This window comes from Amia ocellicauda, chromosome 7 (assembly GCF_036373705.1).
Source record: "Amia ocellicauda isolate fAmiCal2 chromosome 7, fAmiCal2.hap1, whole genome shotgun sequence".
NCBI lineage: Eukaryota > Metazoa > Chordata > Actinopteri > Amiiformes > Amiidae > Amia > Amia ocellicauda.
In genome coordinates, this window is record NC_089856.1 from 3588443 (window position 1) to 3602848 (window position 14406).

Here is a 14406-nt window from a genome sequence, read left to right on the forward strand (position 1 = left end):
AATTAATATTTTAAAGCACAAACATTTAATTTTATTTTCATTTAGTTTACCGATCCTGTATGGAATTGATAATACCTTGGTGAGGAAAAATAAAAACATCAAGACCTTACAGTTCTCACGTGTTTCTGTACAGCCTTAACAGTGTCAATGCTGAGAATTAATACAACTATCTAACTAACTAGACAGACACCCTGCATTTGTACTGTTTTAATGTCACATTGTGCTGTTCGGTCTGCTCTGACAGATCTGTGTCATGGAGTTAAGATAAGAGAGCGGCTGTGAATGTACGGGGCCGGATTCCTCGCAGCTTTTAACCTTTTGGTCCCGACAGGCTGGTCTCGGCAGAAGCCTGACCTTTTATTTTTTATTATTTTTTATATTTTTAGCTGGACTCTCCTCCCCCACCGAATTCTCCCCAGTGCGATCACATCAGACCTTTTTAGCAAAACTTTGGATGACTCGGAGTGTAAAGAAATCAAGGAGGTCATTAAAACAATACTAATTTAATGTGTATACAGGGACACATCGAACAGGTTGATGAAGACATGAAGTTTATGATAGAAAGAGGAGTTGTAGTGAGGGAGAAAAGAGAGCTGCGTGATTGAAGTGTGTGAATAAAACCCGTTGATATTAACCAGTCTGATTCCAGTCAAATTATTATTAAAGGAGGGATCTCTTCACCACCTCCTGGACCCAAACATTACATTACGTTTGTTATTTATTTGTCTGTTTTCCTTATTTCTAGTCCATCTCTATTTTTCTGCACCTTTTTGTTGTGGGTGGAAAAACAGCAACAGTGTGTATCCCTGTCGCACTGAAGACCTGCTTGATTGACACATGATCCGGTGTGACTAGTGTGACTGTGTGTCCCTCTGCGCTTCTCTTTCACTGTTGCCTCTGTGGCTGCTGCTCCTTCTGGCCTCTGTCTGAGCTCTGTTTGAGTGCTGCTAGGTAGGTCTCACTCCCCGAGATGCTGAGACTGGAGATTTAACTAGAAAAAGTATAAATCTACTGGTTTAATATGCATATACTTAATTATGTATACATATTTAATGTCTAAAGTTACTTTAGTATTTTAGTATTTATTTTTTCTTAACATCATGGGGCTCATTCTTTATTTCTGTAAGAGAAAGTTACTACTTTTGTTTGACCTTGGAGAGTTATCTAACTAACAAAGACTGCTGTGCTCATTGAAATGTCTTTCATAAGTTAAATAAGTATGCTTTCGTTTCATTTACTTATTGTCAGGGGGAAAAATGTTTAAAATGGTGTTTTCATTCTTTATGTCTGTAAGAATGTTAGTAGTTAGTTGTGCTGACGCTGTTCAAACTTTTTACAGTCAATGCAACCAAGACCATTAAGGTCTTCAGACTGCACCCCCAAGCTATTGTAATGTGTAAATTATGTAAATATACTTACAGACACAGGTTTGTTTAAAACATATTGAGAGTGTTTACTTAATCTTATTGCATGAATGGATTACATTAGATATTTGTTTAAAAGAATATGATGTTTTGTTACTAGAGACAGCACTGACAAGTGATGACGGTGCTACACTGTGGGCGTATCCAGTATTGTAAGCATTACCTGTCGTATAGTTCTTCTAATGGTGACCAGAATTATCCCATGACCAAAGTCCCGTGGGACCCGGTGATTGTGGATCCTGGAGAGGACTGACCCCAACATCATCCTGACTCTGGAAGACTGCTGGGTCAACACCTCTGGCCCTCTCATCCTCTCCCCAGTCGGACCTCCTGTTAGATGGGTAAGCTCTCCCCATCCCGACTCCCGGATCAGTTATTTTTACCTTGCTGACTAGTGGACTGACTCCTAAATGACCCCCCCATCCAGGTGCCCATCCCAAACAGACAACTACCTGACAAGTTTAGTTCCAGTTGTGCGCTCCCCTCGAGCTGCCCTACCTGTCTCACTACAACCGGCTCATTGTCGAGATGCCATGGCTCTGGAAGTCCAGAAGGAGAAGGTACTGGACTAGGAAATCTGCCTGGGTGAATGTGTGTGATTGTGTGAATGGCTGGAGCTGCAATATTTTCTGCCTTTCAAATTCATATGGGCAAGCTGTACATATAGGGCTTTTTTTCTTGTTGTTTTATTGTAAGGGCTTTGCCTTTTGAGGGCTAGCAAGTGTCCAAATGGAGATGAACAAGGCTCTCTTACCCCCTCAGGTGTTCATCCACTGTAGTGCAGCAGTATGTCACCCTACCCCAGAGGACCACTCTGTTAAAAGCTGCAGCAGAGCAAGAGAGTGACCGACCTGGAGTCAGACCCCCTGCCATTCAGGCCCAAAGGCATTGTAAGTTGCCTTGCTCCCAGACACACAACAAAATCAGCTTGAGAGGGGGTGAACTACAGATTGTGTACCATTGCTCCAACAAACTTGTGTTCTGCAACAGAATTGTAGATTGTAGATTATTGATCAGACTTGAACTCATTTAAAACTAAAATGTCTGAGCTCTCAGCTCAGTGGTTCTCAACCTTGTTCCTGGAGGACCCCCCACCCTGCTGGTTTCTGTTCCAATTGAGCTCTCAATTACTTAATTGAACCCTTAATTGAAATTTGCATACATTTGACATTTTAAATTACACTCTGAATAGACTAATGGGCTCTATTGCAGAGAGAGACGTCCTCATTGTGACGAGAGACCACCTATTGAGGGAGACTGTGGTGGCGTCCAGCAAGGAGGTGATCCTGCCAATAATTTGTGTGAATTACAAACACGAAGGTGGGGTGCTAAGCTTTTTCAAAATGCCGATGCCCTGTCTTTGCCGCTGTGTCGCCACAGTCAGTGCTTGTTCAGTCACAGTGTGGTGCCCGTGGTCCCCATCCTGGCAGTGAGGGTAGGAAGACTGCCTCGGGTTCAGATTACAAAAACGTAACGTTTTATGACTGCTAATTAAAAAAAAAAAGATAACTTAATCTGTGTGGTGCTTTCTACTTTCAATTGTGTGCACAAAGCTCACTATCCTGATTCCAGAGGAAACGCGTCTCCTTTGGCTTTGGGAGAGAGCAGCGTTTCTCCAGAGGTACGCGTGTAAAACTACAACACCCAGCATGCACTGCTCCGAGCCTCGTCCCGGCGCCACGCGTTCCGTGTGTGTATGTGCGACGGCGGGCGGTTGCTAGGCGACGGTGCGGGGCTGTGCGGCGGCTCGCGCTCAGGGGCGTCATTTGTCCCGACTGTCTGCACGTGAGAGCACGCGTGATGCGGGCGACGAGCAGGACGTCATCGCCGAGCAGATCGACGAGCTGCGGAGGAGGATCCGGATAATCGGTAGGTGTTTGTGCAGCTCCTGAAGCAGGGCAGCCATTGATCCGCTCACATCTGTATCAAAACCAGCAAGAGCGACGTCGCTGTTGCAGCTTCTGTCGGAAACGTCACTGGACTTAAAGAGACAGTAGGAGCCGCACAGTTGCTAGTTATCCTCCATGCGCCATGTGGACACGGTGTCTGTTCAGGTTCCCCACAGCGCCTCTGCTCGGTTTGGGAAATCTCTCTGCTGTCATGAAAGCCTGCTTTAGTCACTGTAATTAGTTCAGTTAAGCAGCCGGACACTGTCCCTGTGCGCAGTGTAAAGCAGGATTTTAACAGACCTGGATGTGAACAACTTGACTACAGCCGGCTTTTGTCACTATATTGAAGTCAGTCAATTGAAAGCCTCATGGATCTGCGAAGAAAAGTTTTAGATGTCACTGTTTTCAAGGTGAACGTGTGTGTGTGTGTGTGTGTGTGTGTGTGTGTGTGTGTGTGTGTGTGTGTGTGTGTGTGTGTGTGTGTCCACTACTGTCTATATGAATGGCCAAAATCTACATAATCCTAATGTAATCAACCCTGGTCTGTGCTGGTATAAAGATAATGTCTGATTTCCAGAGGGGGACAAGACTGCGAACTATGAGCAGTACAAGGACATGATTCTGCAGCTCCAGCAGCAGGACGAGAAGCAGCGGCCTGAGCCCTTACCGGTGAGAGGGTTTAGGCTACACTCTTTCCTTCCTGCCTTGTGGCTTCTGATGGGCCTGTGTTGATTATTAATATTTGTAAACCACTGGAGATAAACCCAGGCTGCTCGGCACTTTGACCCGAGAGTCGCCTCCATTTGAGAATCATCCCAAACTGTGGGCTTGTTCCACCCCCCACCTCTCTCTGTGTAGAGGTGCCTCTGGTCTCCTGTTCTCAAAACCTGACCGATTCTGGATATGAAGTTCAGCAGTCGCTCTTGTGGTGTTTTCTCATGAGTGAACACAGTTCTGGATGAGGGTCTGCTTTTATTTTGGCCCGTACCTACAGGCATTTATTCTGCAGTCTCCTGACAGGATCGCTCCCTCTTTGCAGGCGACTAGTGATACATATGCGATACCCCTCTGTGGGCAGTAGAGGGCTCCCTCACAACACGATGCGACTTACCTGTATAAGTCACTCTGCAGCAGAGAAGGTCGCATGTCCCAGACTGGGCCGGCCTAATGGTTTACAATATGAAGAGCCCAGGTCCAGCTGGCGCGCCTCACCTGACGTCACTTGCACAGCAGGGTTAGGGGTCCAGTTTGGGTTGGGGTTTCAAAAGTCTTGTGGTCAGAACATGGGCCAACTATTGCCTTTGAGAAGTCTTGCAAAGTGCATTGAGACTGCACTTTTAATAGAACATTACGAACACAAAGCCCATGAATGGGTCATTTGAAGAAAAGGTGGGGATCAGTCGCTCATTATAACACGAGGAGTAATTTGTCCTGGATGTAAACTCGGGCATTTCACACCCTGGCTGAATTCTTCACACGTGAAAAGGCCTGGCAACCTGGCAATGTTTACACATACTCTCCTTTCTCCAGAGGTGTGAAGAGCAGTTCAGTGCACACTTAACGAGGCAGGGTGTGGCCTCATTAGGCAGCAAGCCATTGACCTGCAGTCCAGCTCATAACACAGACGCACGTTAGAAGCCTGAAATAAAGAAACTGGTGTCAGGTTTACATTTTAGGTAGTTTTTAGTTTCACATTTTGACTAGTGTAGCAATTACTTTCAGGGGTTACAGTAGTTATCTGTTATCTGTTGCGTCTGGGAAGCCTTATCCTCTCCCAGACAACACACACAGGCTCCCAATAGTGTGAGGGTTGCGTCTCCACACGGGTCATTTCACACGGGCTCACCCTCACGTCTTGGTCTCGGCTAGGACTGGGGTTCCAGCTACATCGATCTGATAACGGAGGGGATGCGGAAGAGAGGGCTAATGTAATTGTGGCAGAAAAACCCTTTTTGGTACCAAGACTGACCTCAGCTCTGTGTGTGTGTGTCTGTCTCGGTGTCTGTCTGTCTGTCTGTTTGTCTGTAGGAGGTGGTGCAGCGCTTTGCTTCTCAGCGCGGCACTCAGACACGTCTGGAGAAGATGAAAGAGGACAACAACAAGTCCCTGCTCACACTGAGGGAGGAGAAGAACAGACTGGAGGCCGAGTTAAAGGAGATGAAGGACTCAGAGCAGGCCAAGCGCTCCAGGTACTGCTTATATCACCGTCCTATCCCCCGCCCCCCTTCAGTTCAGTCACCAGACAAAGGGCAATTGTCCAGTTTTCAAACATCTCTTGCACTACGTCAGGCTGAACTTCCCCTGCTGTGTTGTACTGTGCTCACTTATGTGTTCGGTCTTGTGTCACACAAATAACAAATGAAAGGAAAAACCTGAATAAATGAGTGGAGGAACATAATGATGCAGATGCCTCCAAACAGTGTACTGCATTATACAATTATGCAATTAACATCCTATCATGCTCTGTGGTATGTATACTAATGCTGAACAGGTGCAGCTGACCTCGATTTTGATACAAATTTGAGAGTTCAATGGTTCAAAAACCATAGGCACTGGTCTACAGAGGTGTGTAAAAAAGTGATCTGATCAGATGAGTCACCCTTCACCATATTCTCAACAAGTGGGCGAGTGCATGTGTGGGACACCAAGAGAACGGTACAGGCCTGACTGCTGGTCCCTACAGTGAGGGGGTCCGGAGGCTCTGTTATGCTGTTGGGGCATTTTCCATTAATTTGTCACCCGTCTGTACATCATCAGTAGTTTTTGTGTGTGTATTTTGTTTTCCGTGGATTATGATGGGCATGAGATATTGTCTGTTGCCTAAAGGTTAACAAGGTTGGTTCAGGTCATCCTACATTACTGAGGCTCTCTCCCAGTCCTGGGGAGTCAGGAGTTTCTATGGTTTTTTCGCTTCGCCCCAAAAGCTCTTAATGACTGAAGGCCAGGACTGACATCACCGCTATAAGTTGCCACCATTCCCAAGTCTGTGGCTTTTGAGCTTGAGAGTCAAACTGGGGGGCTGTGGCTCTCCCGGACCAGGAGGATGAAGGACGCATGTCCAAAATTAATCTCTTGAGGCATGGCAAATAATAATAATAATAATTGAATAGGTTAGAGAAGTGGTGCCACATAGAGTTTGTGCTCTTATAGATTTTGTGTTTTTGCAGATTGCCACTAATCCCATCACTTAAACATCAAAGACCTGCAGCCTGAGGTAGTTTTAACCTCCCCAGCCGACTGTCTTGTCATTCGGTGAAAGTGATTTTTCATATCTAGTACCATTCACACGTTGCTGAGCAGTGTGACACAGCGATCCTATTACCTAAGCAGCGGACGCCTCACTGATGATCGCAGCTGTGATTGGAGATAAATCAGTTTGTGCCCTGAAAATCCCCTTCGAAATCCTGGCCTGCCGTTTTGTTTGTTTGTTTTCGTTGCCTCCCTTGCCCTGACTGTATGTGGTGTAGTGGGCATCATTTGCATGCTTTTTCTTGGTCGTGCCGCTTTTGCATTTGTCTCTTTTCCCATTTTGATCAAAATCTCAGGGCTGCCCAGGGCTGCCCAGCAACCCTTTGTGTATCTGGTGCTTGAAGTTGAGTGTGTGTTTCATTGTGTGTGGCTCCTGTACACTGAGCCCAGGGTTGCTGTGTCCTCGTGTGTATTGTTAAAGCCTCCTTCTGCTGACTGTTCCTCAGAGGTATTTAGCTGTGCACCATCCCCTGCAGTTGTACTGTCTGTCTATTCACAGTTTGCCTCAGTGCCCTTCCGCCCCCATCTCCTGTGTGTCGAATAATACAGTGACAACTGTGTATTCAGCGCCTTTCGTCATACAGTGAGGGAAAAAAGTATTTGATCCCCTGCTGATATTGTACGTTTGCCCACTGACAAAGAAATGATCAGTCTATAATTTTAATGGTAGGTGTATTTTAACAGTGAGAGACAGAACAACAGCAAAAAAATCCAGAAAAACGCATTTCAAAAAAGTTATAAATTGATTTGCATGTTAATGAGGGAAATAAGTATTTGATCCCCTATCAATCAGCAAGATTTCTGGCTCCCAGGTGTCTTTTATACAGGTAAGAGGCTGAGATTAGGAGCTCTCTCTTAAAGGGAGTGCTCCTAATCTCAGCTCATACCTGTATAAAAGACACCTGTCCACAGAAGCAATCAATCAATCAGATTCCAAACTCTCCACCATGGCCAAGACCAAAGAGCTGTCCAAGGATGTCAGGGACAAGATTGTAGACCTACACAAGGCTGGAATGGGCTACAAGACCATCGCCAAGCAGCTTGGTGAGAAGGTGACAACAGTTGGTGCGATTATTCGCAAATGGAAGAAACACAAAATAACTGTCAGTCTCCCTCGGTCTGGGGCTCCATGCAAGATCTCACCTCGTGGAGTTTCGATGATCATGAGAACGGTGAGGAATCAGCCCAGAACTACACGGGAGGATCTTGTTAATGATCTCAAGGCAGCTGGGACCATAGTCACCAAGAAAACAATTGGTAACACACTACGCCGTGAAGGACTGAAATCCTGCAGCGCCCGCAAGGTCCCCCTGCTCAAGAAAGCACATGTACAGGCCCGTCTGAAGTTTGCCAATGAACATCTGAATGATTCAGAGGAGAACTGGGTGAAAGTGTTATGGTCAGATGAGACCAAAATCGAGCTCTTTGGCATCAACTCAACTCGCCGTGTTTGGAGGAGGAGGAATGACCCCAAGAACACCATCCCCACCGTCAAACATGGAGGTGGAAACATTATGCTTTGGGGGTGTTTTTCTGCTAAGGGGACAGGACAACTGCACCGCATCAAAGGGACGATGGACGGGGCCATGTACCGTCAAATCTTGGGTGAGAACCTCCTTCCCTCAGCCAGGGCATTGAAAATGGGTCGTGGATGGGTATTCCAGCATGACAATGACCCAAAACACACAGCCAAGGCAACAAAGGAGTGGCTCAAGAAGAAGCACATTAAGGTCCTGGAGTGGCCTAGCCAGTCGCCAGACCTTAATCCCATAGAAAATCTGTGGAGGGAGCTGAAAGTTCGAGTTGCCAAATGTCAGCCTCGAAACCTTAATGGCTTGGAGAGGATCTGCAAAGAGGAGTGGGACAAAATCCCTCCTGAGATGTGTGCAAACCTGGTGGCCAACTACAAGAAACGTCTGACCTCTGTGATTGCCAACAAGGGTTTTGCCACCAAGTACTAAGTCGAAGGGGTCAAATACTTATTTCCCTCATTAACATGCAAATCAACTTATAACTTTTTTTAAATGTGTTTTTCTGGGTTTAATGGTCTCTCACTGTTAAAATACACCTACCATTAAAATTATAGACTGATCATTTCTTTGTCAGTGGGCAAACGTACAAAATCAGCAGGGGATCCAATACTTTTTTCCCTCACTGTAAGTAAGGGATCCTGTATAAGCTATCTCAGTTTACAAACTCTTCTGTTTCTAAACCATTGTTAAACCCGGAAGCACAGCTGCACACAGCTGGATAAGCTGTTTCTTCCTGCCCCAGCATGCAGCAAAAAATTATATCTAAATCCCTTGCTCACTTATATCAATGGTTCCCATCCCTGGTCCTGGAGGACGCCCTACCCTGCTGGGTTTTGTTCCAACCAAGTTCTCAATTTATTAATTGAACCTTAACTCAAGTAACAATCTGCTTAGATTCGAGTTTTCCTCATACAATTCTATACTTAACTTAAACCCCCTACTGTTTAAAACAATTAAAAGGCTCTGGTTTAGGAATTTATTAGTTCAATTAAGGGTTCAATTATGTATTTGAGCGCTCTGTTGGAAAAAATCCCCCAGTTGCACTGATCAAAGCCTTGCAGGAGTCTAGTGACTTATGATCATCCAAATAAATTACAGCTTTTCCATTGATTCAGTCAAACAAAATAAATAAATACAATACTTCCTCACAGCCACACAAGCAAAATACAAAACAGAAAGCTACTGTTTAAAGAACTCGACAGCGGTAGTCGATTCTGACCAGGCGTGCAGACGTCATGCCAACTCGCCGAATTTCGGTTCAGGGTCGTGCCTCTGTGTCTGTTTACATGTTGTTTGGCGGGGGGGGTTGGGGCTAGCCCTGGTTAATGGGGTCTCTCTCTATGCCCGTCTCCCACAGTGCGCAGCAGATGGTGGAGGAGGTCATGGCTCGCCTGGGGGCCGTGGAAAAGCGCCGAGACGTAGCCGAAGAGAATTCTCAGCAGGTGACTTGCAACCTGAACAAAGTGAACTCCAAGGTGAAGTTCCTGAATGACAAGCTGGACCACATCAAGCAGGTAAGCCCCGCCCCCTTTCTCCCCGCGGAGAGATCTGCAGCCGGCCCGGCACACAGATTAGTGGCTCCTGGACCACAGAGCCCAGCTTGTAGAAAGCTGGAAGTGAAAGGGCACTGCGGAGATCTACTATAGTGGTTTGACACGGGGAGGAGAGCTGTCTGACACTGTGGTTCAGCTTTCCACAAATGAGCCTTTAGTGACTAAAAACAATGCCTGGAAAGTTAGAATGGGAAACTAGAATAGTACACTGTACTAGTGTACGATTTGTAAAGTGGAAAGTCTTCCATCAGCGTTGTGTTTTGAAGCCAGTGTCCGTCTGTAGCAGCAACATCGACATGTTTGAATGTAAACAGTGCATGTATTTTGTACGCAGCAGCTACCTGCCTGTGTGTGTTTAAACCAGGCTTATGGAGAAAGAAATCAGGACTGCAGTGTCTGGGTCAAATTGCATGTAGTAGGTGCCGTAATTGGAGTTTGAGTTGATGAATCAGAGGAACTGATCTGTGGGGTACAAAGCTAGGCATTTCTAGGCATTTCGCACATCTAGGACAGGGGTAGTTAAGACCCATTCTATGCCCATAGACATCTTAATGTAAATTTCCAGCTGAAATTTGGAAAGAAGGTCTGGAGGGACGGCGAGGGATCTCACTTAATCACACATTTATTTCTCTCTCTCTGTCCCTCTCCCTTCCCTCTGTCTCTGTCCCTCTGTCTCTGTCCCTCCCTCTGTCTCTGTCTCTCCACAGCCCAAGAGCCACGTCCCGGCCGCCCCCGTGACCCTGTCCTCGGAGGAGCTCCTCTCCCAGGCGGCGCAGAAAGTGCTGCTGCTGATGGAGAAGCTGAAGGGCAAAGAACTCGGTGCCATCATGAAAGAGATGAACGAGAAGAAGGTGAGAGGAGCGCCGCCGCAGTGCACCTACACAGAGGACAGATCTGGGGACTTAATCACCAGATGCAGATACCTGAGACAAATGGACCATGAGATGTAAATGTCTTGGTTACATTGTAAGCAAAAGACCCTGTTGCTGTCCTGGAATCCAGGCCGGCGGCAGCTACAGCCTGCGACTATCAGCCCGAAACATCTGTACACCGGTGGACGATTCTGACAGGGCACAGATTGCTATATGTCCAACTGTAGCCTGCGTAATCTCTTGGCCAATGCTGTCTTCCACTAAACACGGGATCTAAACGACTACTACCCGAGTCCAGGATTCAGTGATTATGCATTTATTTACTCAAACTGATTATTTATTGTTTTATGCATTGTTAACATTGTTAACATTTAACATTGTTGAGCGTTTTTGGGCTCCTGTTGAACTGTGGGCGTGTAACCTGGTGTGTAATCTGCCATTGCTTGTTTCTAGTTCCTCGCCAGCATCGCACATTTTATCCCGTACTACAACATAAGGATCAAACTCCCCGAGATACAGAGCGATGACGGTGAGTGACTTGAACCCGCCGCCGCCCGGCGCTGACACGACTTTCTAAATAATATCCAAAACAACGTTGCCTTGTGCCGAGGGAGTCCTGAACCCCGGCTTCAGTCGAGCAGTGTCGTAATCGTAGCTCTGTCCTGCGTCTGACCCTGTTATCAGAGCAATCGCCGAGCTGCAGGTCTGGGATCTGTATCTGGTCCGCATGTTCCATTTTTCTCATTCTTCCCTGAATAGTTACAGAGTCTTATCACGTTTCAGTGCCGAGCCTGGTTTGAGTAATGCAGTAGCTGTCTCAATGCCAGTCTTGATGAAAGAGTGACTGTGGTGATGAAGTATTTGGGATCGGGCATTTTTAAAGCCAAGGCATTTAACCAATCCAGGGGCTGAGACTCTGAAATAGGACACGTTACCATTAATGTCATTTTCTCTTTCCTTGCGTTGATTTCCACTACCATCATATTTCCGACACCTCTGGAAGCAGCGTGTGTAACAGAGTGCTTTTTGTCACAGTTGTAACATCTCTCGCTGAGCTTGCTAGAGCTTTCAAAGCCACTATCCAGGGCCAGAGCAGACCCATTTGTACTGAGCGGTTCTGATAAAAGTTCCCCCCTTCCGGCGTGTGACCCTCTTCTGTCCCCTGCTGTGTCGTAGAAGAAGAGGACAGTGACGAGGACGAACCAGAAGTGTTCACGCGCGACATGCTGGAGCGCCAGTCGCAGCGCATCGTCGACTCCCAGACCAAGGGGAAGGAGAAGAGGAGCAAGAAGAAGAAGAAGAAGGGCAATTAGTAGCCCTACAGTATTTATCAGTTCTTGATTCCTAATTGGGTTCTTCCACTCCCACTCTCCTCCAGTTTATAATCTGGCACCACAGTTGATTTATGTTGACTTTCACAGCCTACTAAGGTAAAGGGGGCTGGATTTAGTTGAGTTTCTACCACCGCTTCATGTTCGCTATTGCGTACTTGATAACGAATGTACGAATAATGAACTCTGACCATTCTTCTCTTGTTTTTTCAGTCTGATAGGCGTGGCTCTGCTTTTTAATGCCCAGATCTGCCCCAGGACTGAAAGATGGTCAGAGTTCAGTCGCGGTCTTTAATATGCTTTAGTTGATTTGTCTGTACCTTTGTGCACCATGGTTAACGAGCTCATTATTCATTTGTGGGTCAATGACTCAGTCCAAATATTTAACAGGGATTATTATATTCTCACAACAGAGCAGCAGTAGTAAGTGTTGAGATGAATGGACAGGGCTTTAATGGATGTATGACTTACTTTCTGAACTCCATGCTGCCGTCTTCCTCTGCAAAACAGGTTGAGATGGGTCGGTGCCATCCAGGTCATCTGTGTGGGGGGTGCTTTACATGTATGATTCATGCCTTATTAATGACTTCACAGTTTCATCACACGTTACAAAGCTAATTAGTGAATTCGTTAATCCTTCTGGAAGTGCCTGATGTAGTGCAAACTGTTCATGACTTGCCAATGCATTACTAGTGTTCCTTGTGCATTAGTTAACAGTAATGGGGTCTTGTTAACACATTTTGGTGGACCTGTCAACAGGCTGAGGTTCAGGCACTGCACTATGAGGCGCCATTAGGGACATAATACACTACATACTGAGACGCATACACTATACTGAGACGCATACACTATATACTGAGACGCATACACTATACTGAGACGCATACGCTATATACTGAGACACATACACTATACTGAGACACATACACTATATACTGAGACGCATACGCTACATACTGAGACACATACGCTACATACTGAGACGCATACGCTACATACTGAGACGTATACGCTACATACTGAGACGCATACACTACATACTGAGACTGAGACGCATACACTATACTGAGACACATACACTACATACTGAGACACATACACTACATACTGAGACGCATACGCTACATACTGAGACACATACACTACATACTGAGACACATACACTACATACTGAGACGCATACACTATATACTGAGACACATACACTACATACTGAGACTGAGACGCATACACTATACTGAGATGTATTTACTAATTAACTTTGTAACGTGTGATGAAACTGTGAAGTCATTAATAAGGCTTGAATCATTCATGTAAAGCACCCCCCACACAGATGACCCAGATGGCACCGACCCTTCTCAACCTGTTTTGCAGTGTTTAATGTTATTTCATAAGATCATTACATTTTTCGTGGAAAATCTGGTGACTATTTTGACAACTCTTAGGATTAACAAACATCTAAATATGTCATCCTTGAAAGGAGTCCTGTTTAGTTCACTTTAGTTACTGCATCTGAATATTCAGACATGAAGAAAGACAAACCAGTACATGGATTCATGCAGTAGTTAATGCATTAGTTACCATTAACAAATTACTTTTCATGACTTGTTGATGTATTAGTTGCTGGCTTGTTCACATTAACTAACAATACCGTTTGATGAGGGGTGTTTATTGAAGTATTACAAAGTATTTTGCGTTGCTTTGCAAATTAAACTGATGAGCCAGAAAGTTATAGGCAGGAATATCACCCCCTAGCCCAACATGCTAACCTCTGCTCTTATTGTGATGGTGAGTCTTGAGGGTGTGATTTTCATTTCTCTGTCTTAGAGTCACAAGCTTGATGTAGTCACTGCATGCTCTGGCATTGGAAGTAGTATTTAGAAGTACTTCTAAGCCAAATATAATTTTTCAAATCATTTTGTGAGGGAACACCAAATTAGCTTTTTCTCTCACTCTCAATGTGTCCCCTAAGGGCTTCCATAGAAATGAATATATCTTAGGGAAGGGGAAAACACCCCGTATCTGATTCATATATATATCTGCAGCAATAAAACAAAAATATACACTAAGAACATTGTATTTTTCTGTCATTGTCCCTTGCTGTTAACTAGTTGAAACACCACTAAAGTTGGTTGAGATGGTGACAATATTCTCTGCTTAATCAAATACTGTTCACTGCATTTTTCTCCATTCTTTTTTATGTTATTTTTCTAATTTGCTACTAAAATGTGGATATTTCCTCACATTTCTACCATCACCTGGGATTATTAAAGCTCAACAAATACATTTCCAAAGATGTCCCCCCTTCTTGTAGTGAATGTGAAACATGCCCCCACCAGTCCAGAAAAGAAAGACTGTTTCATGTCAATAGGTAAAGCCACAATGAGTTTGTTCTGGGATGCCATGCTTTTTGTTATCATTAGAAAGGGGACACGATTAAAAAGCCGTGGTACAATAGGAATCTGAACACTATAACAAAGCTCTGGTGTGTCTCTGCGTCAGCATCGCAGTAGAAGAACAACACATGAGATATTAGGTTCAGGTATACATGTACCT

General features: G+C 45.2%; 1 protein-coding gene and 1 long non-coding RNA gene across 2 annotated transcripts; both read left to right on the top strand.

Moving 5' to 3' along the window:
* The first annotated feature begins 751 nt into the window (after positions 1 to 751).
* On the top strand, positions 752 to 2040 carry LOC136752552 (uncharacterized). Its single transcript, XR_010817314.1, has 3 exons — positions 752 to 951; positions 1599 to 1765; positions 1852 to 2040. It is a non-coding gene; the product is annotated as an uncharacterized LOC136752552 (long non-coding RNA).
* A 580-nt stretch (positions 2041 to 2620) lies between these two features.
* LOC136753797 (outer dynein arm-docking complex subunit 3) lies at positions 2621 to 12910 on the top strand. Its single transcript, XM_066710187.1, has 8 exons — positions 2621 to 2704; positions 3146 to 3293; positions 3891 to 3982; positions 5342 to 5502; positions 9452 to 9608; positions 10355 to 10498; positions 10973 to 11048; positions 11696 to 12910. The coding sequence occupies exons 1-8, from the start codon at positions 2621 to 2623 to the stop codon at positions 11830 to 11832; spliced, it is 999 nt and encodes a 332-aa protein (XP_066566284.1). The 3' UTR covers positions 11833 to 12910.
* The last annotated feature ends 1496 nt before the right edge of the window (positions 12911 to 14406 follow it).

Excerpts from the sequence above, each read along its gene's own strand:
- LOC136753797 (XM_066710187.1), top strand. The coding sequence starts at position 2,621 with ATGGGCTCTATTGCAGAGAGAGACGTCCTCATTGTGACGAGAGACCAC. Across the intron at positions 5,503-9,451 it reads GAGCAGGCCAAGCGCTCCAG|TGCGCAGCAGATGGTGGAGG; the intron begins GTACTGCTTATA and ends CGTCTCCCACAG. Across the intron at positions 11,049-11,695 it reads CGAGATACAGAGCGATGACG|AAGAAGAGGACAGTGACGAG; the intron begins GTGAGTGACTTG and ends GCTGTGTCGTAG.